We start from the raw sequence: 25,698 nt of genomic DNA, 5'->3' as shown, positions 1-25,698 counted from the left end.
CACGAGATGACTCTTTGTGTTATAGAACTTCATACTCGGAGTTTTGATGGACTGTTAATGCGTTTTTAACTGGTAAATTGTGTAAATGGAACATGAAGGCCATGTAAAGAATTTTCTATGTACGCATTTCATTTCTTTAGCTAAAACATTCACCTGTCATTTTGAGACTATTTTTATTCTTTTGAAAGAATGGTTTCTCAGCATTTATACATATAATGACTAGAACTGTAGCAGCACTGAGCTTTAATAATATGCTAGCATTGTGTCATCCAGCAGCAGAGCATTTAGGCAGGTTTAGATGCAGTTTTCCTAATGGTAAAACTACAAGTAAACACTAGAAAATGTCTTTTGGATGGAGAGCTCTGACATTAAAGTTCTCATTATGAACAGTGATTTGCATAGAGCAATAGTTTAATATTACTGAAAACAGCTGACATTTCAGCTTGGGAAAAGAAGTCAGAAAGAAAAGTATTCAAATAAATACATGGTCATTTTCTGTGGCAGAGCATAGATTTATAAGTCCTCTGATATTTGATAGCTGATATCGACACATTTAGGGTCAAGTTTTTTTTTTAAGATATGGGTTTGTCATTCTTGCTCTAGTTGTTGCTAGTACTTCTATTCAGGGGCAATGGAGTAAGCTAGTTAACACCCAGCATATTGCTCCTGATTTAGTGACTGCAGTGGGCCTTTATAGGAGCTCCTATGCTTGATCTACCCACTCTTTTCTCTGAGCATGCCTATTCTCCACCACCACTCTTACTTCCCAGCTTACTCCAAGATGCCCTGATGCCTGGGGCTGTAGCAGTCAGACAGAGGGCCTCATGTTTGCTCCAGAGGTTGCCAGCATAGCTTAGTGCAAAGGGACCATCAAGTGATGCTGAATATGACATAGTTTCTGTCTTAGCACTAATGTGTTCTGACTCCAAACAATAGTAGCTTGGTTTCAATACACTGGCATAAACAGAATTGAGTCCAGAAGATGGAGAGCAGACCAAATGCCAGTCACACTGGCAATGTATTCAAGCACCCACAGTGCAGCAAACAATACGCTGATTACGATATTTTATGTTTCTTAATATGAAATGCTAAATGTAAGGTGCAGAAGAAAGAACATCTATCCCGGGGAAGATCTTAGAAAAGTTTATTAAAGAGGCCATCCTTAATGGACTGGCTGACACCAACATCCTAAGGGATAGCCAGCATGAGTTTCTTGCAGGTAGGTCTCGCATGACCAATCTCATTTCCTTCTATGACCAGGTGACCTATCACCTGGACGAGGGAGAAGAGATTGGTGTCATATATCTTGACTTCAAAAAAGCCTTCGATCTGGTATCCCATGATCACCTCTTGGCGAAACTGGCCAATTGTGGCATTGGGTCCACTGCAATCCACTGGCTGGAAAATTGGCTCTGTGGTCGGACCCGGAGGGTAGTAATAGATGGAAGTCACTCATCATGGTGTCCTGTGACCGGTGGGGTCCCACAAGGCTCTGTCCTTGGATCCATATTGTTCAACGTCTTCATTAATGATGTGGACGTTGGAGTCAGAAGCAGACTGGCCAAGTTCACCGATGACACCAAACTTTGGGGCAAAGCATCCACACCAGAAGATAGGCGGGTGATCCAGGCTGACCTGGACAGGCTCAGCAAATGGGCGGATGAGAACCTGATGGTGTTTAACACCGAAAAATGCAAGGTTCTCCACCTTGGGAGGAAAAACCTGCAGCATCCATATAGGCTCGGCAGTGCTACGCTGGCCAGCACTACAGAAGAAAGAGACTTGGGGGTCATCACTGACCACAAGATGAACATGAGCCTGCAATGCGATGCTGCGGCTACTAAAGTGACCAAAACGCTGGCTTGCATCCATAGATGCATCTCAAGCAAATCCTGGGACGTCATTCTCCCCTTGTACTCAGCCTTGGTGAGGCTGCAGCTGGAGTACTGTGTCCAGTTTTGGGATCCACAATTCAAAAAGGATGTGGAGAAGCTTGAGAGAGTCCAGAGAAGAGCCACGTGCATGATTAGAGGTCAGGAAAACAGACCTTACAATGACAGGCTGAGAGCCATGGGGCTCTTTAGCTTAAAAAAGTGCAGGCTCATGGGTGATCTGGTGGCCACCTATAAGTTTATCAGGGGTGACCACCAGGATCTGGAGGAACGCTTGTTCACCAGAGCGCCCCAAGGGATAACGAGGTCAAACAGTCATAAACTACTACAAGACCATTTCAGGCTGGACATAAGGAAGCATTTCTTTACTGTCCGAGCCCCAAGGTCTGGAACAGTCTGCCATCAGATGTGGTTCAAGCACCTACATTGAACACCTTCAAGAGCAAATTGGATGCGTATCTTTCTGGGATCCTATGACCCCAGCTGACTTGCTGCCCTTTGGGTGGGGGGCTGGACTCGATGATCTTCTGAGGTCCCTTCCAGCCTTAATGTCTATGAAATCTATGAAACATGTATTTGTATTGTATAAAAACATACCCATGTGAACCAGGCAAATGACCACTTCAACAAAGACAAAACAACTCCTTTCTCCCCCTCAAAGAGCTGGCACAGATGTGAAATAAATTATTTTAAATCTTTTCATTAGAAGGAACCAGATATAAATAGTGGGACCTCAGGGCAGCGTATCAGGTGCCTGAGAGTTCAGAAAACAAATGACCCTCTCCTGAGATTCCCTTAACAATCACCCAGAGAAGAGAAGCATGAGGCATATCATATTGCTGGTTCTGGACACTATTTTCCCTTTTTTTTTTAAACAGCTAGTCAGTTCCTTGGAGTTTTTTAATAAGAAATCTAGTTTTCTGTGTGAGCTGTGAAAGCACATGTGTGAAATTAGAAATAACGATCTGTATGTGTGGATTGAGAAGCAAATCTGTAGATAGCAATCTAGGGCTATAGGAGAAGTGAAGCTTGAGGCAGAAACCTGAAGCAGATCACATCATGGCAGCTCTGAGCAAGCCAGTGGACCATGCATTTGACACAGGCAGGCTGTGTACTGAAAGGCAGGCATTTGATTGTGTGATCACTTTAGTTCTGATTCACCCAGCAGTAAAAATTGTTGCTGTTGGGACAGAGCTAACAAATGTCTAGGGATTCCATCATGTGTCTTCAGATTTTTAAAATCAGGATGGCCAGGTGGTGTGCTGTGTGTTTGCAGCTTTTATAAACTAGGACAGCTTGACTTGCCACTAACTTGCTCATGTGGCCCTGCCATAATGCAAACCCTGACAACTGTAAAAGTTAGTGCATGGACAGATGAACATGTTAATCTGCTGTAGCAAGTCAAACTGCCACAATTTTTAAAAAGCTGCAAGCACGTGACTCAACCCTTAGAAGCAATATAGCCCCTGTCTGTGTGGGAGGGCTAGCTGGGATCCAAAAATCCCCCTTGTCCATAGTAACAATGACATTTGCAGTGACCACCTCTAGCAGTAGCAAGACTGACAGGAATGGCTTTGTTGAGAAGCTGCAGGATCTGGGAGCTAGTTGATTTCAGAAATGTTTTGATTTGGTATTTTCAAAATTAACTTTCCTCAAAAATCCCAGCTTGAGGAAAATTTCAATAAATTGTTGACGATTTGGACCATAACAAATGTCAGGGAAATAAAATCTCCTGCAACTGTAAACCCTGGCAAGAAATACTCTGGAGTAGAATTAATGGTGCCCACCTGGTCTGGTTACTTACGGTTAGTCAGCAGCATTTCTCTGTACCTCCATTCAGGCTCTTACTACCTTACACTTTATTGGGATGTTAACACTTAGCCATAACAACAGTCAGTAAAAATCAACATTGTTAAGATGAGAAATATTGTTAAGTATTTGACTGCTGATTATTTCAGCAGAAGCATTCAGCTATTCTGGGATTTTGAACAATCTATAAATGATGAGGAGTGCTATTTGCTAGCATGATTAGAGCTTAACTAGAATTGTAAGGTACACTTTGACAATGTTGGAATACAGGGGGCCTGCATTTGAGCCACCTCCAATAGCCATCCTCACTGTTTAAAAGTATTGTCAAAGCTTCTAATACAATTTTGCATGACCTCTAGTTGAAGGATGACCTTTAGCAGGCAGTTGAGTTTTGTAGCTCCCTTTAGAAATGGCTAGGTTTCACAGTATATATGTAACCTTTGGTGTAAAAAACATTCTTCCATATAAAAAACCTAGGCAAAACTATTTATTTGTAGTTCCTCTACAAATTTTCAATGACATAAGCAAGGTTGCTGCTTCGGTTAATAGTTTAATTTTGTAAACATTTACACAGTAAAGCGACCAAAACACTGGCTTGCATTCATAGATGCTTCTCCAGCAGATCCCGGGACGTCATTCTCCCCTTGTACTTGGCCTTGGTGAGGCTGCAGCTGGAGTACTGCGTCCAGTTTTGGGCTCCACAATTCAAAAAGGATGTGGAGAAGCTTGAGAGAGTCCAGAGAAGAGCCACGTGCATGATCAGAGGTCAGGAAAACAGACCTTACGATGACAGGCTGAGAGACATGGGGCTTTTTAGCCTGGAAAAGCGCAGGCTCAGGGGTGATCTGATGGCCACCTATAAGTTTATCAGGGGTGACCACCAGGATCTGGGGGAAAGTTTGTTCACCAAAGCACCCCAAAAAATGACAAGGTTGAACAGTTATAAGTTATAAGACCCTGACTTCACAATAAGCAAGAAGGAAATTCATTGATTTATTCAGCAGAAGTTTTGCACCAAATCATATTAACAAATGAAGTTTTTTTCAATGGCAGGCCATATACATTCTCACTGGGGTTGGAGGGTTGCATGTGGAGTCTCTCATGCCCTTGGCTTCAGTCTTGTCCAGTAACACTGTACACATGGACAATATCTCTTGAAGGACTTTGGTGACTGGTAAGTAACTTCTCTTTCTGGGTAAAATCTATGGAAGAGTATTAAGTTCTCATGGGGGTTCCATGAATATTCACAAGCAGCCACTTTTAGCTTGCTGAAAGTGCTACAGGACTTTGACTGACTGAAGAAAATGCACGTTTAAAAGTTTTCACTTATACTGTACCTTGTAAAAATCAATACATGTATTTACATTTTTATTTGGCAGAGGCAAAAAGATAAGGAGGCCTCTAAGGGGAAAGGGGAATTATGCCTTAATCCAGGAAGATGCAAAGTGCTTCCTGAAAGACGCTGAAGGCTCTCACCTATCATTGATTTCAGCATCTCTTAGGACTGGCTTTTTTGCTTCTTCTACCATAGATCTAAGTGTCAGATTAATTAGAAGCTGTGTACTTATTACTCCAAACTGCAAAAGTGCTTGTGTGTCTCAGTTAGAAACACATTTTTTTTTCAACTGTGGATGTTGCTGGGTTGCTCATGGACATGTCTGACTTGTGCACGCTGCTGGTGATCATGATGAGAATAAATTGCTTTAATTCTGCTGACATGTGAAATTTTGTGCATGTTTGGCATTCTTGTTCAAACAAATGATGGAGGGAGATTATAAGCACTGTGCAGTAGAGTTCATTACAGGGCTGAGAAATGCTGCTTTTTTTCCAGTATCCTGTAATCTCCTATAAAGATTATTGTAAATTAATGTTTTGTTTTTTCCCCCCATTGTGCCTTGTTTCTTGTTACCACTGTGTATTGCAACAAATTACTCCATAGTTATCACTACCACCAAATAGGCCTTGCATAAAATGTGTACATTTATTTTTTTCATTATTTATTACATTATATTTAGATTGGTAATACCTAATTGATATTAGATCTCTTTACGTAATGAAAACGTAAAACTTCCTGAATGAGAAATTAATTAGGCAGAGGAATATTCTCACAAGGACAATGGTGGAAGCATTTCTTCAGACTGTTAACAGTGGACAGGGCAAAACATTTTATAGGGAACAATCTTGAACATGGTAGAGAGAGATGGACTGGTAGAGGCCGCAACACTCTTTTTCTTCTATACTTTCTGTAGTTTTCAATTCACTGCTGAGAACATTTAGCTAAAATGGTCCCCTGTTCTGGACTGATGGAGAGAGGCTTGTGCAAGTATCATTTCTATAACCACGCCATGCTTATGTACTGAATTGCTGTCTCATTCCAAAAGTAGGGCCAGTTTCATACCTGGTGTAAATCTGTTGACTTCAGTGAAGTCAGGGCAGGGATACATATGGTTTATTTAATCTTTAAAAGTTCTACACTTTTCACCTGGTGTCACTTAGGCTTGTCATTTCCTTTCAAAATAATTCTGGTGAATGGTTTAGAAGCAAAAACTGAGCATTCATCAGACTGGTTTTTGTTTATTCCCTCAAACTATTCATAGACATTAGGGCTGGAAGGGACCTTGGGAGATCATCAAGTCCAGCCCCCTGCCCAAAGGGCAGGAAGTCACCTGGGGTCATAGGATCCCAGCAAGATAAGCATCCAATTTACTCTTGAAGGTGTTCAATGTAGGTGCTTGAACCACCTCCGCTGGCAGACTGTTCCAGACCTTGGGGGCTCGGACAGTAAAGAAATTCTTCCTTATGTCCAGCCTGAAACGGTCTTGCAGGAGTTTGTGACCGCTCGACCTCGTCATCCCTTGGGGCGCTCTGGTGAACAAACGTTCCCCCAGATCCTGGTGGTCACCCCTGATAAACTTATAGGTGGCCATCAGATCACCCCTGAGCCTACGCTTTTCCAGACTAAAGAGTCCCATGGCTCTCAGCCTGTCATCGTAAGATCCGTTTTCCTGACCTCTGATCATGCATGTGGCTCTCCTCTGGACTCTCTATCATGCTTTGGCTTGTCTGAAAGGGCTCTGCATTTTCATGACACTATCATCATCATGCGGAACTGTGATATTTCACATATCAGAATGTTACTGTGGGTTTTTTGTTTCCCTGCGTAATTTTTATTGCTTGTCCATGCAGTTCCAGTCACTTGCACAACATGAGGTGTATTTGTTACTCCAATCCAAATTTTCCAATCTATATTTGATGGAAATAATATTGCTACATACATTTATGCACAAACTACTAAGGAAATATGCATTTTGTGTATAAAACATGTTTAGTGAAGAGAAATATGTGTTTAAACATTTCAGATGCCATGGGGGTTGGGGGGAAGACGAGGGAAGTGAATTAATATGCACAAAAAGTAAGAGTAGATTGATTTATATGTTGGGACTCCAGGTAGGTAGAAGTTGGGGTTCTTTGTAACTATGGCAAACTTATTTACAAGTTGCAGAAATTAAAAATGTAGTGCAATGCTACATCTGAGACCCACTTACAAATCTTTGGCCTCTTAAAGGATGACAAAAATCTCCAATGTTAATTCATAATGAAAGTGATAATTCTGTTCTGATTTGTTTAGCTGCAAATAGAAAATAATTTATTGCAGAACTCATTAAAAGAATAAAAGGGGCATAATTTTTTTCTGTTGACAGAAGAAATGTATTATTTGATGTTCCCAAGCAGTCTCCTGTTGCTCATATTGCTGCTTTCTCTTATTGCCAGTCACTGATCTGCTCTGTGTGGGTGGAAATGTCAGACACTGTATTGGCTCTGTAATAAAATCTGTAAGTGACTCTTTGATTTGTTGTTTTCAGTTTGCTTTGCCTTAATGGTGTCTCTACAGAGCACTTTCTCTCCTCCGCCCCATCTTTCTTTTCTCTAGACCCGCTGATAGCTTTAAACATCCATTTTTAAACAATCTTGCAGTTTTGCAAACTTATTAGTGTTACTTCATCTATGCTTACACAGACTGGAATTGGCAATTTTCAGGGAAGCATTTTCAAACTAAAATGAGCTTCCAAACTTGCTAAAGTAGCCATGAGGATTTTTAATATCTCATGGAGGGAAATGCAAGTTATTGGATTTGCTGATAAGAGAAAGAGGCAACATCTCTGCAATATTCCCTTCCCAGCTTTCTACATTTTTTCAGATGAGGGCACTGTGGAATTGTGCTTCTTTTCTGAAAAGGGGCTGGGTAAAATGGCATCTGCTTACTCATGTGTGCTCCCTGTGCAGGTTCAGAACAGAGAGGCTTATTTTAATTCCAAAAATAATATTTGCACCAGTTAGCCCTGGAAAGCAAAGGTTGCACAAGCTGGATTCTATCCTCTTTCACATATCTTCAACAGAATTGTTTCCTTGGTTCTGTGCAGTTACTACTGAATTTGCAACAACTTGAAATTCATTAAACAGTGCTACTGGTGATTCAGCATAGGAAAGAATGAAACCTAACTCTCTGCCCCTGAGGGGCCTTGGCTCAGTGGGGCATCAGGGAGTGACAAACAGTAAAAATAGTGTGTTATTAAGCTATGTTGATGGGTTTGACTATATAAAGGGAACACATCTGCCATTTCCATTGCACAAAAATACCTTCAGTGGGCTCGAACAGGTGGTTCTAGAGCAAGGGTGGACAAAATACAGCCCACGGGCTGGATCTGGTTCACCAGGCTACTCTATCTGGCCCATGAGGCCCCTCTAAAATTTAGAAAATTATCATCTGCTGGTTGCTGCCTGAGAGAGGGGGGCATGTGTGGGAGTGTGAGGTGGGGGCTCTGTGCTCCTACCACCCCAACCTGGGCCTGACCCCTGGGCACTGGCATGGGCTCTGTGCTTCTGCCCGCCCACTCGCTGCCACTTTCCCCCCTGCCCTTCCTCTGCCGCTTCTCGACCTTCCTGCTTGCTGCTGCTGCCTCTCCCCCACTACCTGCCCGCCTGCCTGCCTGCTGCTCCAGCACCATGCGGTTCCTGGCTGCATAACACAGCAGGAGCCAGCCTGGCCCCCCACAGTTCTCAGCTGGCTCCTGTTGCATTGTGTGGTGTTTGTAAGGCAGGGGCCCACACCCCCCCACCATAAACATGTACCCACACACTCCCTTGCACCACCATACACACACGTGCATACCCCCATGCACACCTGCCACCCTCCCTCTCCAAACAAGCCCCCCAGCTACCCCCCACACTCACAACTCCCCAAAACTGCATACCCACCCACACCCCACTCATCCACACACACACCTACATCCCCACAAACCCCATACTCACCCACCCACACTCCCCACACCTAACCATCCCCCACAGTCCTCCCACATGCACCCATACCCTCCCCCACACCCCACATACACACATACCTACACACACACACCCACAACCCCTCACAAATCCTTTACCTAGCCATCCATACCCCCACACCCCTCCATGCTCCCCCAATATACAACAGTAAGACTTTATTTTAAGTTATTATGCAATCACCTCTATGTACACAATGCACATGCATGTAAATTAGGACAAAAATATTTTTAAAAAATCAAATTAATTTATGTTGTAGTAGATGTTTGATTTTTAGAATATAATTTGTTTTTTTTCCAGTTCCAAGATGGCAAATCCTCTTGCCAAAGGAGTACTTTTGCTTTTCAGAGTCAGTGGAGAAGCTAACACAAAGTTCTTCCATTGTTTTGCAACCCCTCCGTTAAGTGCATGGAATGGCGATGGCCGGCCTGGGAGAAGGACTGTACTATGCCAGTGTGGGCTCAGCAGAAGAAAACTACTTGGGCTGAATGCATATTCAGTCAAATCAAAACATTCATATAAGGTACTTCATAATATGCTTAGCTATGGAGAGTGACTTACCTTGCTTACATGTTTCAAATGGATGCATGACAAGAAAAGCTTCAGAAAGGACTCTGTCTGAAAGCCCACTGAAGTCAGTGGAAAAAATGTGCCCCTCCAGAATAGGCTCTTTCTGTGCACTAAATTAAGCAGGGGCCCAAAAGGAAAATAATATATGATCATGAAGTTAAGTGCATGTACAACAGACCTGAATGTGCAGACAATCTTAATTGTGGAGCTTCCTTTTACCCTTTGCTTTTTCAGTGAAGAGTTTTTTTTTTTTTCTGTGCAAATTGAAAAACAGAGTCTCTCTATCATAAGGTGTCATATTGATGTCCTCGGGGGGTTATCCCCAGGATTAGCTTCTTGAGATTCACTGTCATTTGAGCCATAGGAGGAGCAGATGGCTGTAGTAGGCTGTCCTCATTTCTGTGGACCCACCTGGGTGGGGTGAGATACTTTGCCAGTTGGGTTTTGTGCATCTTTGCTGACAGCAACGGGTCACTGAGAGTTAGGAGCCTCAGGCTGCAGATGGTGTCGTGTTTGAGCGGGCATGCGTTCCTTTCTGTTTCTTCTAGGTGTAACCCCTTCAGCCCCATCCTTATATAAACCTTGTTCCAATCTTTTTTCTTACCTGGCTCCTCATCTAGCAAGTCCCAGTCTCCTTGCTCATGCTCTAATCAAGGTCCTCTGAACTTTCTGAGTCTCCCATTCTACTTCCAGTCTCCTTCCTCCGCCATTCCCAAACCCCCACAATTCCTTAGTACCATTAGTGCCATTCTTCAGGTAGCTTTCCCTTCCAGCTCCTCATCTAATCTGTCTCTTCTTCCCGTTCTGGTCTCCAACAGCTCCTAGGCTCCTGGGAACACTCTTTGTTCCTGGTTTCATCATTCAACTTCTGTTCATATCCCAGCTCCCAGTCCCAGTTTTCTTTCAGTCTTCAATCCTCTATCTAGGCTACATGTCCCAATCTACTTCTCCTGTCCTCCCTCCATCCACCTACTTCCTTCTGCACTTCAATTAGGCTGATTCTGTGAGTGTGAGTGAGGGGGTGCATCTACACCAGACTTTTACTGCAGCTGCCTAATTAGCTCAGCAATAAATATCTCTGCATCTTCACATGCAGTGCTATTAGGATGGACTAAACTAATTGACTCCAGAGCAGGTTAGTACTTGTAAACACAAGTACTATCTTATGGTGAGTTTTTATTCTGCAGCAATGCACATGTAGATGCTGACAGGGCTGGCATGAGCGTGCTTCAGTATGGGAGCTGCCTGCCAGCTAGCCCCACACTGAAGCACCCTTGTGCCCCAGCCAGCCCCTCTTCAACACACTGAGCTGGGGGGAAGCACCCCCAGGCTGGCAGGCTGACCCCCCATGGTCCCTTGCCAGCTAGGGCTGCTCCAACCCAGCTCAATGTGCTGCACACATTGATGTGCAAATGTGACATCTGGGAGCAATAAATTGGCACCAGAGTTTATTGCTGTGCATTAATTGCACATGTAGATGTGCCCTGGGTGCATCTACATGTATGCTTTACTGCAGAGTAGACTAATTAGCTCCACAATAAAGTGTCACCGTCTACACATGCGCTGGTATTAGGGTGCAGTAAACTAATTAACTCTGTGGTAAGATAGTCAGGGACAGCTGTATTTTATGGTGGAGTAATTTATTGTGCTGAAGCTGACCGTGGACATAAATTACAGCTGGTCGGTCCAGCCAGCTTGGAGCCTGCTCCACTCCAGCTCACATTGCTGCTGTCCTGGGCACATGTGTAGATGCAGCACCCGGAGCAGTTTACTTCAGCTCAAATTGCTCTGGAATTTATTGCTTTTCATTAATTGCATGTGTAGATGCACCCAGTGTGTGTGTGTCTTTGAGACGAGAGATGATGTCTCCCTCTTCTCCATTTAGTTATCTGGATTTGGCATAGGCAGCAGCATCCAGAGCTGCAACTGTAGGGAAAATCCTTCTCAGCTGTGGCTTGGAGCATGCTGCCCAGTTCAGATAGAATCATCTAGAAATTTAGGTACTAAAAAATCCAAGCAGCCTCCACTGAGTATGTACAAACTGTAATCACCCCCCCCCCCCCCCGTCCTTATAATTTGGATCAGGTTTGGGCAGATTTTTGTTGGACAGCACATGGCACTTCCCTGACTGAAAGACCATCCCAATTTCAATTCTTTCTTCACATCATGGAGGGGTTAGAGAAAAATGAAAGAAAGGGTCAGATGAATGTTTTTAACCTGGGCACAGTGATGTATTTCTTTTTATCTTCATTCTCTGAAACAATTGTATCATTTTTGTTCACTTTTCCATAAATATTCAGGCTAGGACAGAAGTCTGTCATGAAAAATTCCAGCCAACACAGCTATAGTTTGGCAAAGGTATGAGAACAGGTTCTTATGAGGGGAACTTTTATGCTTTTATAGCCCCACCTATAGTAGTCCTGTCCCTTACCTGAGAGCTGTTTGTAATCTGATGTCAACCTTAGCACTTGGAATGAACTCATCACAAATGTATGAAGGACTTTGTCTCACCTGTGCCAAATTGTCACTTAACAGCAGGACTGCAAAAGGCCTTTTAAAAATTCACACAAATCACACCGTTCAGAAGTAAATTTAAAACCTGTAAAACTGCCAGGTTGCATGCCCTCGAGGTAAACCCTAGCTTTAAAGGCAATCAGAGATGCATATATAGTAGCGGTGTAAAATTACCCCTTGTTCCACTCTGCTCCTGGGCAAGGGGCTTAGTTCTGTCTCATTTGAGCCACATTGAATGTTTTCATCACTGGGGGGGGAGGGGCTGCATTTGAAATACTAGACACATCATAGGTGCTGGAGCCTGTTTCACCCTTCCTGGGTTAATGCCAGAGGGAAGAGGATCTTCCTCCTCACTGCTTTTTGTTTTCTTAATGCTAAGTTGAGGCATGTGACCAAAGGACACGTATGAACTTCGCAGAGGCTGTGCAGCGCGGAGCAGGCCCGCACTTGGGTGCTGGACAGAACCGGCCCATGGAGTCGGGTGCCTGGGCCCACCCCGTCCTCAGCTGGTGCTGAGAGTGGAGGCAGCAACCTGAGCGCCTGCCTGTGTCCCTTCACCGCAGCACCTGGAAAGGCTCTCAGTTATACCACGACTCGGTCCCAGCCTTGACGGCGAGCCCCAGGCAGGGAGAGGCGTCTCAGCCTGGCTGCAGGGGACACCCTGTCCCCTCTGCTGCAGCAGCTCCTGCTCCAGCTCCCCCAGCGCAACTTGCCAGCCACTCCTCTGGAGTCAGCGCTTCAGGAGCCTCCCGGGGAGGCCGCGGGCAGGGACAACCCTGCCTTGAGCAGGCGGCTGCTCGAGACGGGCTCGTGAGGTCCCTTCCAGCCCCGCTCCTCGGCGACCCTCCGACCCCTGCCTGAGCCGCCGCTGGAGGCGCCTCCTGGCCGCGCCGCGCCGCGTCCCCGAGCGGCCTGCAGGTGGCGCTGGCGGGCAGGCGCTGGCTCGGCCCCGCCGCCCCGCGTCCGGACAGCAGGGGGGGCGCGTCCCGCCTGGCAGCCGCGCCCGCGCGCGCGCGCGTGTGTGTGCGCGTCCGCGTGCGCGTGTGCGTGTGTGAGTGCGTGTGCGAGTGTGTGTGTGTGTGTGCGCGCGCGGGGCTGCTCTCCGCGCGCCGCGCCCGCCTCGCCCTCAGTAGCGCTCGGAGCCCGCCGGCTGCACACCGCGGCGCTGTCCCTTCAGCACCGCCGCCCGCCGCCGCCGCCCGCGGTGAGTACGGGGCGCCGGGGGGCTGTGCGTGGGGGCGTGCATGCGTGTGTGCGCGTGTGCATGCCTGTGTGCGTGTGTGCGCGCGCGTGTGCGTGTGCGTGTATGCACACACACACACTACAGCCCCAGAGCGGTGACACAGGGGAAACCAGTGGTTGAAGAGGGAGGTGCAGTGTGTGTGTGTGTGTGTGTGTGTGTGTGTGTGTTGTATGCATGTGAATTGGGCTGCAGTGTGTATGGGGGCTGTTGTGTGCGTGCATGTGTGTGTGGATAGGGCTGCTCTGTGTGTGTGTGTGTGTGTGTGTGTTTATGTGTGCCTCTGTGTATAAATAGGGCTGCAGGGTATGTGCGCATGCATATGTGTGTGTGCATGTGTGTGTGTGTGTGCATGCTCCTGTCCCCCCTTTCAGACTTGAGCTCAAGCTTTGGTGTGTTTATGTGTGTGCATGTGTGTGTGCATATGTGTGTGCATGCTGCTGCCCCCCCTTTCTGACTTGAGACCAAGCTTTGGGGGGGCGGGTGTATGTATGGGGGTGGGGGAATTGGTGATACTGTTAATCAGAGCAGCTTTATCAGGGTCCTGTTTATTTTAATAAATTAACCTCCCCTTCAAACCCACCCCACAGCCCATAAGATGTCAAAAGTCACTGTCCTGCATTCAGCACCCTGAATAATAGTAGGTCCAAGGTAGCACCTTGCCCCTTTATTTTTAGTAGTCTACTTCTTGCCTTTGCTGTCTTTATGTTGCTCACTCAGGAGGATTTTTGGAGCCCCGGGGACCAAAGGGTTAAACCCATGCCTCATGCTGAAAAATAACAGTGTGGCCAAATCCAGCCATGGTGCAGGTCCCCTGCTGTCGGTAGATTTACAGCAGGGGATGCATTTGGCCCTTTTCAGAAAGGGTTTTTTTTGTGAATGTGTTCCTGATTCGCAGTGATATTTGCTGTGTTGAAGATTGAGGGGTTTCTTTTGCACTGTCATTGAGCTCTTGCTGATATTTTATTTTATATTATTTTATTTGCTTAATGTCCTGCAAAGTGTTGTTGCTTTAGATGCCATAGTCCAGATGAGAAATAACTGATACACAGAATTGAATGGAGGAGAATAAGGCTCTTTTCTACCACGCATCTTTCCTTTCTGCCCTCCCCCACTCTTGCTTTTGTAACATTGATTGTCTTGATTTGTTTTAGGTCTGGAGAGTGAGGTCTAAGAATGGTGAAGCTGGGGAGTAATTTGAGTGACAAGAACAGCAAACAACCTTCCAGTGAGGATGGTTTTCAGACAGTTCCTTTGATCACACCCTTGGAAGTAAATCACCTGCAGTTCCCAGCTCCGGAAAAGGTAAAAACAAAGCAAAACACCACACAGAGTGACACACACACACACATACACCCTCATTAGAGAGCAACAAGGTCTACTTTTTGCTATCTTTAAAATACACCTAAGGTACAGTGCAGTGCAACAACAATTAAAAAGGGTTTGCTTTGTAGGTAGTTTTTGTTTTAATTCAACAGCTTGGTACAAGCAGATAAGAAAATGCTCCTTCCTGACTGCAGGCTTGGGAAAGGCTATTTTTTCTTAAAAGGCTATAGGAAATAAATAGGGATAGCTTTGGATGGGTTTTATCAGTAAAAGAAGCATCTGATGATTAAGTGTCTCTTGCCCTTGCACTAAGCATGAAGAAATGACTCTTCCATTGTAAGTTAAGTTATGGCATTATATAACTGCAATCACTTGAATCACGTTTTGTTTTCTTAGGTATGGTCTCACAAGGGTTATTTTGATATTAATTTGATTTGCTGTAGCTGAAGGAAGCAACTGAATTCCCCTATAAAATATGAGATAATGGAGCAGTCCACATTTTCTTTTTCTCCATTGGTGTCTGTGTGGTTTTTCTCTGAGCCAATCAACCTTCATAGAATTTAATGCAGCACTAAAATGTTCAGAAATGGGCATCAGTGATTGGCTGGTGTTTATTATTTAGGGCTTATTTAGGTGCTATATTCACTTTAAAATCTTTTGTCTCTCCATATGGCCATGATACATATTCATATAATCTTATTAGAAAATAACAAGACACCGATAGCATGTCTGACCATGGAATCTTATGTTTCAGAGATCCTACTGTCATTTCTCATTATGAAAACAATGGCTGCTGCAATGTGGTGCCTAGATACCGCAGGGATCGTTTCCATGTCAATAAGAAAAGTAGAGAGAAGGATTAAGTCTTATGGGATATTGAGATATCTGCATCATTCAGTAGTTAGCAAAATTAACAAGGATAATGCAATATATAAAAAAAGACAGCCAGCACAACTCAGGATCCTGTAAGAATAACTGGATAGACAGAAAATATATAATGAAAATATATAGTAGAATGGAGGTAATTGGCATGCTCTACTAAAATCAAAACTGTATTAGGTTAAGGAGCAAAGCAGCTGAGTGTCCTTATATTTATGCTAGTGTTAACCAGGAGTAACTTCACTGAACTCAAGAAAATTATACTGGTGTAAATGGGAGAACAATTTGATCCATATCTGTTATTCTGATAAATAAGGCAGCAAATTAATGAAAATCACTTATCTAAGTATGACTGCTCATCAATGTCTGAGAGACTCCAGGGAAAATCAAGGATGTAGAAGAGCTGCTTATTTTGATCCTTCCATAATTCAGGTTGTCCAGATCAGGGCACAAAGTGCTACCTATAAAATGAAACCTAAATCCATTAAAATGGAAGGAGTGATAATGAAAACCCAAATGAATGCTGTTTCCCAAAGAAATCTTGGTGAAATCACTTTGGAATGCTTGGTCAAAATGATTTCCCTGGCACTTTGTGTTCAAATGGATTCTCTTCAAATGCCAACAGCACGCATTTATCTCCAATTGCGTGTGTTAGTTACAGCATGTACGGTTACATCTGTGATTCCACTGTAGCCAGGCAGGTGGAACACACATCAAAGGATGAAGGCCCTGAATCAAAGCCTATTGAATCAATGGTATTGATTTGTATGAGCTTTGGGTCAGCTCTTCTGGGTATTAGCGTAGCAGTTACAGGGACTGAAAATCTGCTATAAAAAAAGAGGTTGCTATAAGACCCCATATATTTGTTCTTTTTTTCTTTATGGGATAAATCTTGCTGGTGGATAAAATTCACCTTAGATAGAGGTCCTGTGTAAGGTCTTATTAAGAATCCATTGAGCCTTAGATAAATCGCTTAAGTAGGGGTTATATGTTAGGTGAATTTCACCTTGTTCAAGTAAAACTCTCATGGACTTCAGTGTGACTGTGAGGCTTGGAAAGGACTGGAGAATTTTAGGCCTTATGGTCCATTTACGAACAGGGAGTTGGATTATTTTTAAAGTGTACTTTCGGGGTAATTTTACCCTCTTTCTGCAACAGGGTGAATCAGCTGCCGATTATAGCTTCTGAGCTTGTTTTTGAGGATGATTAAATAAGCAGCCACACAGATCACCAGGGTCAGAACTGGTGGGTTCTAGGGGCTTTTGGAGAGCAGATAGAAGATCTTTCCCTTTTTCATTTCAACTCAATTGCTGGTTATTTTTAGCATAAGGAAGCTTTTGTCTCCTTACATTTGTCCGCCAGCACCATTAATTACATCTCTGTTTAGCAGTGTAACCAAGCAGGAGTGATTACACAGTTTTCCTTTAAGCAAAGTCCTTCAGCGAATAAGCTCACCTACTAAATATTCTCCCTTCTGAGTTTAAGAGAAGCATTAGGATTCATCTCCATTTCAAGATTCACAAGTCCTTAGGCTGGCTCTAAACTTGGGTTGTGTTGCCCAGCTGGCAGGAAATGGAGGATGAGATTTGAAAAGCTAATTTACAGTGCTGTGGGGAGATGGGCTTTAATCTATATACCATGAATGACAATGGCTGTCAACACACAGAGGCACAAGCTACAGTGAGACTAGTAACTCAAGTACACATCCAGGTGAGCTTGTACAGTCTACGTTGATGTCCATGCCACTTCCTGGACTGCTACTGTTACCTGTGCATGCTGGATTAAGCTGTTTGGGCTACAGTCATACCTCTGATTTCAGGGTAGACATACCATAGGGGATTGGGATACCCAGTTTCCATTGATTTCAGTTTGAATTGGGTGTCCAGACAGAAAGTCTTTATTTCTGTAGTGCTATGGTTTTCATTTTTTGCTCCAAGTTTTCTTTCCAAGAAGACCCACTTCCAAAGCAAGAAACTCCCTGAAGCACACTTTAACAAGGCCCCAGTTAGGAAAAGAACTTCTTTAGCACATGCTTATATTCATATCTAAAGCACATAAAATCAATGGGATTTCAGTATTTGGCTAAAGGAAGGCATATGCTTGCAAGCCCTCATGAATAGGAATACTTTCTAAAATCAGGGCCAGAATATCTTGATTTTTTAAAATGCTATGCACTTAGCAGCTCTCACTGACCTCAGTGCACAGGGCTTTTGAAATCCAGGCTAATTATTTGCATAGGATTAATATGCATTTAGGAGCCTCACACTCTGCACCTGTTTCTGGAAACCATGGCCATTGGATTCATTGTTTTGTTAGGTTTTTTTCCATTTCATACAGGAACATTTTCTAATTTTCCTCCAGCAGCAGTACATCAGCCATTCTGTCAGCAATCGTGTCTGAGGGAGGAAGCACTTCTCATAATGATTTCTGCTATAGACTTTTTAAATCCTATAGTGTACTGGTATTCATTGAGTATCCCTGAGCATTTTTCTAACTATGTTATCTGGCCAGGGGAAAATTTGTAGAAGGAAGAGGAAGACATATGTAAATAATTTGGCACCAGGCTGTTGAAAGAAATCATATGCCTAACATGGATGCATCTCCTAACTAAATCAGACCCTCAGACCAACCTGTTCTAGGCTTTTATATTTTATTTGTCACACCTACATGTAGAAAAAAGGTGAAAAACCAGTCTCTGAGGAAAAAGGTCAACTATGAGCTTTCTCTTGGGCATGAGCCATGCACTTCAGAAATGCTCATGTTACCTGGAATAGAGTATTTGGGGTGGAGTTACTGCAGTATTTGTCTCCATGAAAAGATAGTAAGTCTTAGAAGACTTACATGGGGGTGGTAGATGGCAAAGAAGGAGCTTGTTTCAATGTCCTGTGTTAGGTAGGAATTTCTACAAGTAAGCCAAGGGGATGTGCAGGTAGAAGGATGTGATCTTGTGGGATTTAGTAGCTGCCATCTGCAATCAGAATGGTTTAATGAAATCTCTATACATTATGAGGTATCCATTTCAAATGCTAAGATACTGTTTTCCAGTGTCTGATTCTGATCTTATTGCAGTTTAATTCCACCAGTTTTAGTGCAGTGTTCCAGATTTGCACCATGTGGGTGAAAGCAATACCAAGATGCCAGGCTCTGAGTGGACAGGCTGTAATGAAACACCTGCTGTTCCACACACTGACACCTCGGCACACGGACCTTGATGGGCTCTCTGGCTGGAAGGCAGTGCATTGCAGATTCTATCCTCATATTATGGTAAACTTTTCTATGCGGTCAAGAGCTGGGGCCTCTTGGTATCATAGATGCATTTCAGTTTAATCACACTTCGGTTCTGGCTATGAAAATCCTAATTTTACACAGCACAAAAGCACATGGAAACCATTGTCAGGGCTTGAAAGAAGCCACCTCGGTTCCTCCTTTGTGGAGAAAGCTGCAGAAAGCTTGCCATGTGGCCCATTGTTATTTACTTTGAACCCATCTGCCATGCCTGAGAATTATATCACCACCGGGCCTGCTTCCCACCACAAAAAAAGAAAAATATAATGCCAACCCCTGGACACTGATCCCCTAGGGCCATCACCCAGGCTGTATGAATGCACAATCCGTTTTGCACACTGAAAGGGTATTCATATCCCTGAAAATCAGGATGGTCCCTTGGTTTCAGAGCTTGTCCCTCTTGGCTTTATAGAAAACAGTATTTTGTTCTGGTGTAATTGACAGCCAGCTAAATGAATACATATGTACCTTGGGGACCAACAGCTCTGTCATGCAATAATAATGTCAGTCTGGCTTCTACAAAGCCGACCGGTCAGCAGCAATTCAAACCAGCTTGCTCGCGGACACACACAGTCACACGTCACATCAGACTCTGGGCACTTGCCTATGGGGAGCTCAGCTGTATGTGGGTAGCTACTGTCCCAGGATGGAAGCCTCTCTACATTATAGGTGTAGGTTTTGGACTGGATGGTGCAGGGGGCAAGCAGCAGAGGTAAAGGCTTGAGAATGGACAGGGCAGAGCATGAAAAGAGACAATGAGTGTGGGGTTGATGGAAGGAAAAGGTAGAAATGTGAAGCAAGGAGAGGAGTAAAGGGAAAATGTGAAGACAAAAGCGTAGCAAATCTGAAGGAATGGGCAGCCTGATGATCCTTCCTTTCCCCACTTTATACCACATCCTCTTAGCCCTCCCTACTCAGGACATGTGTCTCTGATATCCACTGTGAGAATTTGGTTGCCCAATAGGTAAATTCATTTCTATTTTTCAGCACAAACACTGTCTCCACATAGAACTGTAGAAAATTAGGGCTGGAAGGGACCTCAGGAGGTCATCTAGTCCAACCCCCTGCTCAAAGCAGGACCAGCCCCAACTACATCATCCCAGTCAAGGCTTTGTTTATCTGGGTCTTAAAAATCTCCAAGGATGAAGAGTCCATAACCTCTGTGGGTAACCTCTTCCAGTGTTTTATTACCCTCCTAGTGAGAAATTTTTTCCTAATATCTAACCTAAACTTCTCTTGCTGCAACTTGAGCCCATTGCTTCTTGTTCTGTCATCTCCTACCACTGAGAACAGTTTAGCCCTATCCTCTCTGGAACCTGCAGGTAGTTCAAAGCACATGTTTGGCTTTCCTCATTCACTGAAGACCTCAATTAGTTCTTGATTCCTGGAGGGGTTTGTATACACTACCAAGTTATGCCAAAAGTTTGTGTAGATGCAACCTTGAACCAGCTCATCTGTGTACCAATAGCAGTGGTGCTGCGGTGGCACCCAGGATTCTGAGTGAACATGAACAGGCCGTGCTGCGGTACCCACACAGCTAGCAGTTTCTGAGCCAGTCAGTTGAAAGCCAGCTCAGGTGTGTGTTTTCAGAAGCTGCAGCTGCAGTCTGGTTTGCAGCGTAAGCAGACTGTTAGATTTCACAAAGCTGTACTTTGCAGAAGTCATAGAAAAAGTGCAGTGTAACACATATGTGTGGGTGAGTTTGCTGCCATCTAGTCTTCACACTAACAGTAAGATCTCATGGTAAGGAGGACATAAGCTTTGTGTGACAGCTTCTTTGTCAGCCACTAATTATTACAGTCACACTCAGCAAGTTGGTGTAAATTAGTGCTGCTCTGCTGATTTATGCTGGTTTGTCTGTTCTCTGTCTGTGTGCTCTGCCTTGGAATAGGACTTAGGATTTTGTGGGGTCTACAAAAATAATGTTTTGCCACCCCACAACTGCCTGTGCAGTCCTCTGTCCACTATTGTCTCAAGCACAAGTCCAGATGAAGGAGGTTGTGGGGGGCATGGGGAGGCTGGAGGTGCTGCCTTGGTATATACCTCAAATGTTATTATCTTTTCCCAGTTCTGTGTCTTTTCTTATCTGTTCTTGTTTCTTCTCAGCTCCCTTTGTCCCTCTACTTCCTTTTCCCCAACACTGGCCATTCTCAATTCCATTTGCCATATATTTCTCTGCACTTTTATGGTGTTTCTACAAATAAAACAGCTTTACTGAACTGATCCCGAAGCCTTCCCCATATCCCTCTGCAAGGCTGTTCCTAATAGGATGTCTAAAGAATGGGGATAGATCAGGGGTGGGCAAAATGTGGCCCGCGGAGGCCCTAAAAAATTTAGAAAATGAATATGTATCTGCCTCTGGCTGCCTGTCATGAGGCCTGCGATGGCTTACCAAAACTCAATAAGCAGCCCTTCACCTGAAATAATTGCCCACCCCAGGGATAGATAATATTTGTAGGGAAAAAACCCCCCAAGCCATCCACTTCTATTGCCTATATGTTTCATTAAGCTTTCCCAAACTTTTGATTTGTTTCCTTGCCAGGAATCTTTACAACTCAGCTCTCAACCCTCACAGCAGAAGCGGTGCCCAACTGCTTGTGCTTTTCAGTTTGCATTGTAGGAAAGTTTTAAAAGAGTTAATTATCTCTGGATCAGCCTACAACACAGCCAGCGCACTTCCTTCCTCTAATGCTGGCCGGTCTCATCTGTTTCAGAGGAATATGTGAAAAATGCTGTAATAAGCACATATGCTACAATCTGTTCCCTCTTCCTCCAAGATTTCATCCCAATCCCAAATATTTAGAAACTGTTTAAATTATTAAATTATTAACATTCTGGATAATCTTGTCAGCCATACAGCTATCCAGTCCCTCTTTGAATGTGACTATATCAGTTTTAGGTTTGAATTTCAAGGTTTTCTCTGCGTGTTGGTAAAGAGGTTTAGAACCTCTGTTTTACAGAACAGATATTAGGAAGGGAATTAGTGTAAATCCCCTGCCAAGTGTCTCCTGTTAAGGTTGGTTGAAAGTTTCTCAATTAAACATTTTTTTTTGGTGTTTCTCAATTTAATCTTTTCCCCATGAAAAACTGTTGCCATTATTTAAAGATTTTATTTTCTGTGAAATACTTCCTTGATCTTTGTATTTTACTGATAGGATTATTGGAATCTATTATTTACTAAAACTCATTTTTCTGTCAATAAAAACATTAAGAATCACATGGATATAAATTTAGAAATGATTTTTTATAAAAGGAATATTTGTCCAGTGGGTTGATTTTGAACTCATAGAATTACTTTTTTTTTGGCTCTAGTAACCGCTGTCATCTCCAGTAGAGATGGGCAAACTGAAGCGCATAGAAATTTAGGCCAATCTTGTCAAACATGGGTGCATAAAGCTGTAATAACTCCTTGAACTTGTTTGAATATGCCAGTTTATGTGATTTGAGAAAGGAGTCAAAGCATGAGTTGGGATTAATCCCTGGATTGGTCCCTGAGACAATGCTGATCCTCACGCTGCCGAACTGCCCTGCCTTGTGACCTGAGATCACGGTGCCTTTGACACAGCAGCTGACTCAGGAGCAGCCAGCTAGTGTGCTGCTTCTGGTGACCCTAGTGCCCACATCAGTGGCCTGGATGGCACAGCCTTCAACAACTGTGAATTTGGCTGAGGTTTTTTCATCAAGGGACCTATTTCTATGCGTCTTTGGATCCCAAAGGAAGGAATGGAAAGCTAGAAATGAAGATGAGTGACTGGTTTACATTTGCTTAGTTATCTTTGCAAGGAATAAAGCTAGGAATTGATTCTTCTTTCAGAAATAAAACTGGACAGTCCCCTTCACTTTTATCAGTGAGGATGATTAACCATGGGAACAAACTATTGGGGAAGAAGTGTATTCTCCATCTCTCGAAGTCTTCACACCATGGTTGGATGCCCTTCTGGGGGATAAGCTTTACTTAAACACAAGTTATTAAACACCATATTGGAGTAACTGGGTGAAGTCTCAGGCCTGTGTTGTTCAGAAGGTCATATAATCTATTAAAATCTATGACTATGGATTCCTTATACCCCAGTTCAGAGAGTTACCATTGTTTTATGAGGCTAGAAAGGCCAGCTCTGAACCTGGAAGAAACCCTTCTCCCTGGCAGGAAAAACATATTTTATTTCTCTTTCCTGCCAATCCCAAGGCCTCTCACAGTGAGCGACTCTCCATTATTAATAATCCTGGGAAGTAGTATTTTAAATTTTCATGATCTGCACTTTGCAGCACCTGAACTGCAATATATTACATGTGCCTTGGCAGTGAAGTGGGAATTGCATCAGGCTGCATGTCCTTTTCTAAATGAATAATTTTAAGTTTTCACAATGCCAGTTATGTTAAATATTATCACTTGTTTCTTTGGGGAAAATGTCGCTTTTAAGTGCAAATATGAAGTGGCAATAAATGATGTTATATTTAAGCAGACTGAAAATACTCAAGGCACATTTCATGATCTGAATCTCCGAATTCATCTTTTTCCAGGAAGTCATTTTATTTAGACAAAAAGTTTTAATAATTGATGTTATGTTTTATATTTCACATCCACCCTACTCTTTCCTTTTCCTGCTTAAAGCAAATGGTTTAAAACATTTGCTTGATTAGAGGCATTCTGTCTTTTTCTTTCATCATCTAAGCTTTTTGTGATGTGCAACGTTTCCTTTGTTGTTTACTTGAGCCAGAGATGTAGGAAATAGATTTTATCATGCGCACATAGCCTCTGGTCGGCTGTTTCTTACCCCAGTGTACCAATAATCTGTCAAAGCTGAAACCCTATTACATACTAGAGGACTGATCCTGGACTCACCGCAGAGAAAGAGGGCTTTGTTAGTAACTCTGGTGGGATGAGGATTATGCTCAGCATAGTATGTGAGTTTAGATATAGATCTCAGGGACAGTTTTAACAGACTTCATCAGCCAAAATTCTGTTTGCAAGCAAAGATGAATGTTACGCCTTTGAGATATATCTGCAAGAAATGAAATGGTAAGATATATGTGACTCATACAGGCCTATAGCCTTACTGCCAGCTTTCCAGAAACCCATTTTCTAGAGAGTTACTACTGATATGATAACTCTCAGAAAAGTAGATTTTAATGGGGGCTTTGAATGAAGAGTCAGGGTGTTGGCTCTGCATGCAGTGTCCAAAACATGTAGGAGGGGAGTAGAAAGATAAGATTTGTGGGAAGTAATCTTTAGAAAGGAATCCATAGGAGGCTGAGTAAAAGGAGTAGGAGTGAGAAAGCAGAGATGTAGGTGTGGTATGAGACCTTGGAGGAGACTTTGAGAAGCCTGAACATGGTATGAAAGGAAAGAGGAAGCCAGAGGAGAATAGGAAGCCCTGAGGTGTCTGACAGAAGGCTTCAGCTTAGGAAAGTGTTTGAAGCTAGTGTATATTATTCAGAAGTTTGGAAATGAGAAGTATACAGGGAACTTGGTGTGAACTGAGTGTTGTGAAGGGTCCGATGGAATAATGGCTGTTTGTCTGTCATATGGAAAAAGTGGTCTGGAAATGAATACATTTGAGGTCAGAAAGTTCCCTTGAGAATGTTGGAGGAGCAGAACTTACTGTTTCTGGACTGGGCAGGTGATGTGGCCCTCCAAAAGTATGCATGGCCTGATAGCTGCAACGGGATCTTGAGCCATCTATGGAGCGCTGAGGCATTGGCACGGAGGGTTAGTATCTTCACTCTGCTTCTAAGCCTTCCCCAGGCAGAGTAGCTTCACAACAGACTCTTGAGCCCCTGAGCTTTTCTAACCCTCCGTTACCACCAAGGGAGTCTTTTCCCTCCTCCACATATGGGCATGCATAAGAGGCTGATGTGAATGCTAGTGGACTTGGCCTCTTAGCTCAAGCAGTAAAGGCTTGTGCTTTTAGGGGGTGGGTTCCTAAGTCTGGTTCCTGCTGGTAACCCAGCAGTAGCCATATTCCTGTTGTGTATCCTTTTTATTTCAATATGCAGAGTTGATCTTTCACTGAGACATGGAAGGAGACAATACTGCAGAGAGCCTCCATCTCCCTGGTCTAGTGTCTTACTGCTATATCCTCTGCTGCCCCTGATTCCAAGCATATCAAGGGCTTTCACAAGCTCAGATGGGCTAAACATTGGTTGCTATCACTATTACCAGTATGTGCTCTCCTGTGCCGTGGCAAGGAAGTTTAGTGTCCAGGGCAAAGCCTGCAGTCCAGCCTGCCCTTGCTCTGCACACAGATCTCGAGGCACATGCCCCCCCACCCCAATGCTTCCCTGGGAGTGCATGCAGCAGCAGGACCCCCCCTCCCTCCATCCCCATTGCCCCCCAAACAAACCACTCATGGCTCCGTCCCACACCCCATCCTGGCTGGCCAGTGCCTGTTGGCACCCCTTCGCTTTGTCACTGATGCCCTTACTCAGGTCTCCTTTATTGCATCTTCCATAATAGGAGAACCTGATAAATCAGTAGGTATTTTAAGTAGCAGTGTGGTCCAGTAGATGCAAAATGAACTTGGAAGTCACAAGACTTAGGCTTTATTTCTATATCAGCCACTGATTTCCTGTTATGTCCCAGGAAGACACTTCTTTTCCTCCATTTCTCTGTATTGTGCAAAGTGCTGTGAGGACTATGGCTGAGGTGTGCCATAGGAGAGCTGAGGATTGGTATAATATATTGTGCAGGGAAGGTGATTGAAGGTGACTGAAAGTCTTAGGCTCTGATCCAGCAAAGTACTTAAGCACATGCTTAACTTTAAACATCTGAGTAATCCCATTGATGTTAATAAGCATTCAGCACATGCTTACATGCATGGCCAGATTGGAGTCTTAATGAGATCAAGA

At 43.8% G+C, this 25,698-nt stretch overlaps 1 protein-coding gene across 1 annotated transcript in view; it reads left to right on the top strand.

The window, feature by feature from the left end:
- The first annotated feature begins 13,078 nt into the window (after positions 1 to 13,078).
- NSG2 (neuronal vesicle trafficking associated 2) overlaps positions 13,079 to 25,698 on the top strand; it is a 50,443-nt gene continuing 37,823 nt past the window's right edge. The window contains exons 1-2 of the mRNA XM_090020620.1: positions 13,079 to 13,323; positions 14,514 to 14,664. Coding sequence (XP_089876746.1) covers positions 14,536 to 14,664 — 129 coding nt within the window. The 5' untranslated portion in view covers positions 13,079 to 13,323; positions 14,514 to 14,535. The remainder of the gene's footprint in view (positions 13,324 to 14,513; positions 14,665 to 25,698) is intronic.

This window comes from Crocodylus siamensis, chromosome 10 (genome assembly GCF_052110815.1).
Source record: "Crocodylus siamensis isolate JL-2025a chromosome 10, ASM5211081v1, whole genome shotgun sequence".
In the NCBI taxonomy this organism is placed as follows: Eukaryota; Metazoa; Chordata; order Crocodylia; family Crocodylidae; genus Crocodylus; species Crocodylus siamensis.
The sequence above is the reverse complement of the archived record's forward strand: the minus strand, read 5'-3'. Positions and strand labels throughout refer to the sequence as shown.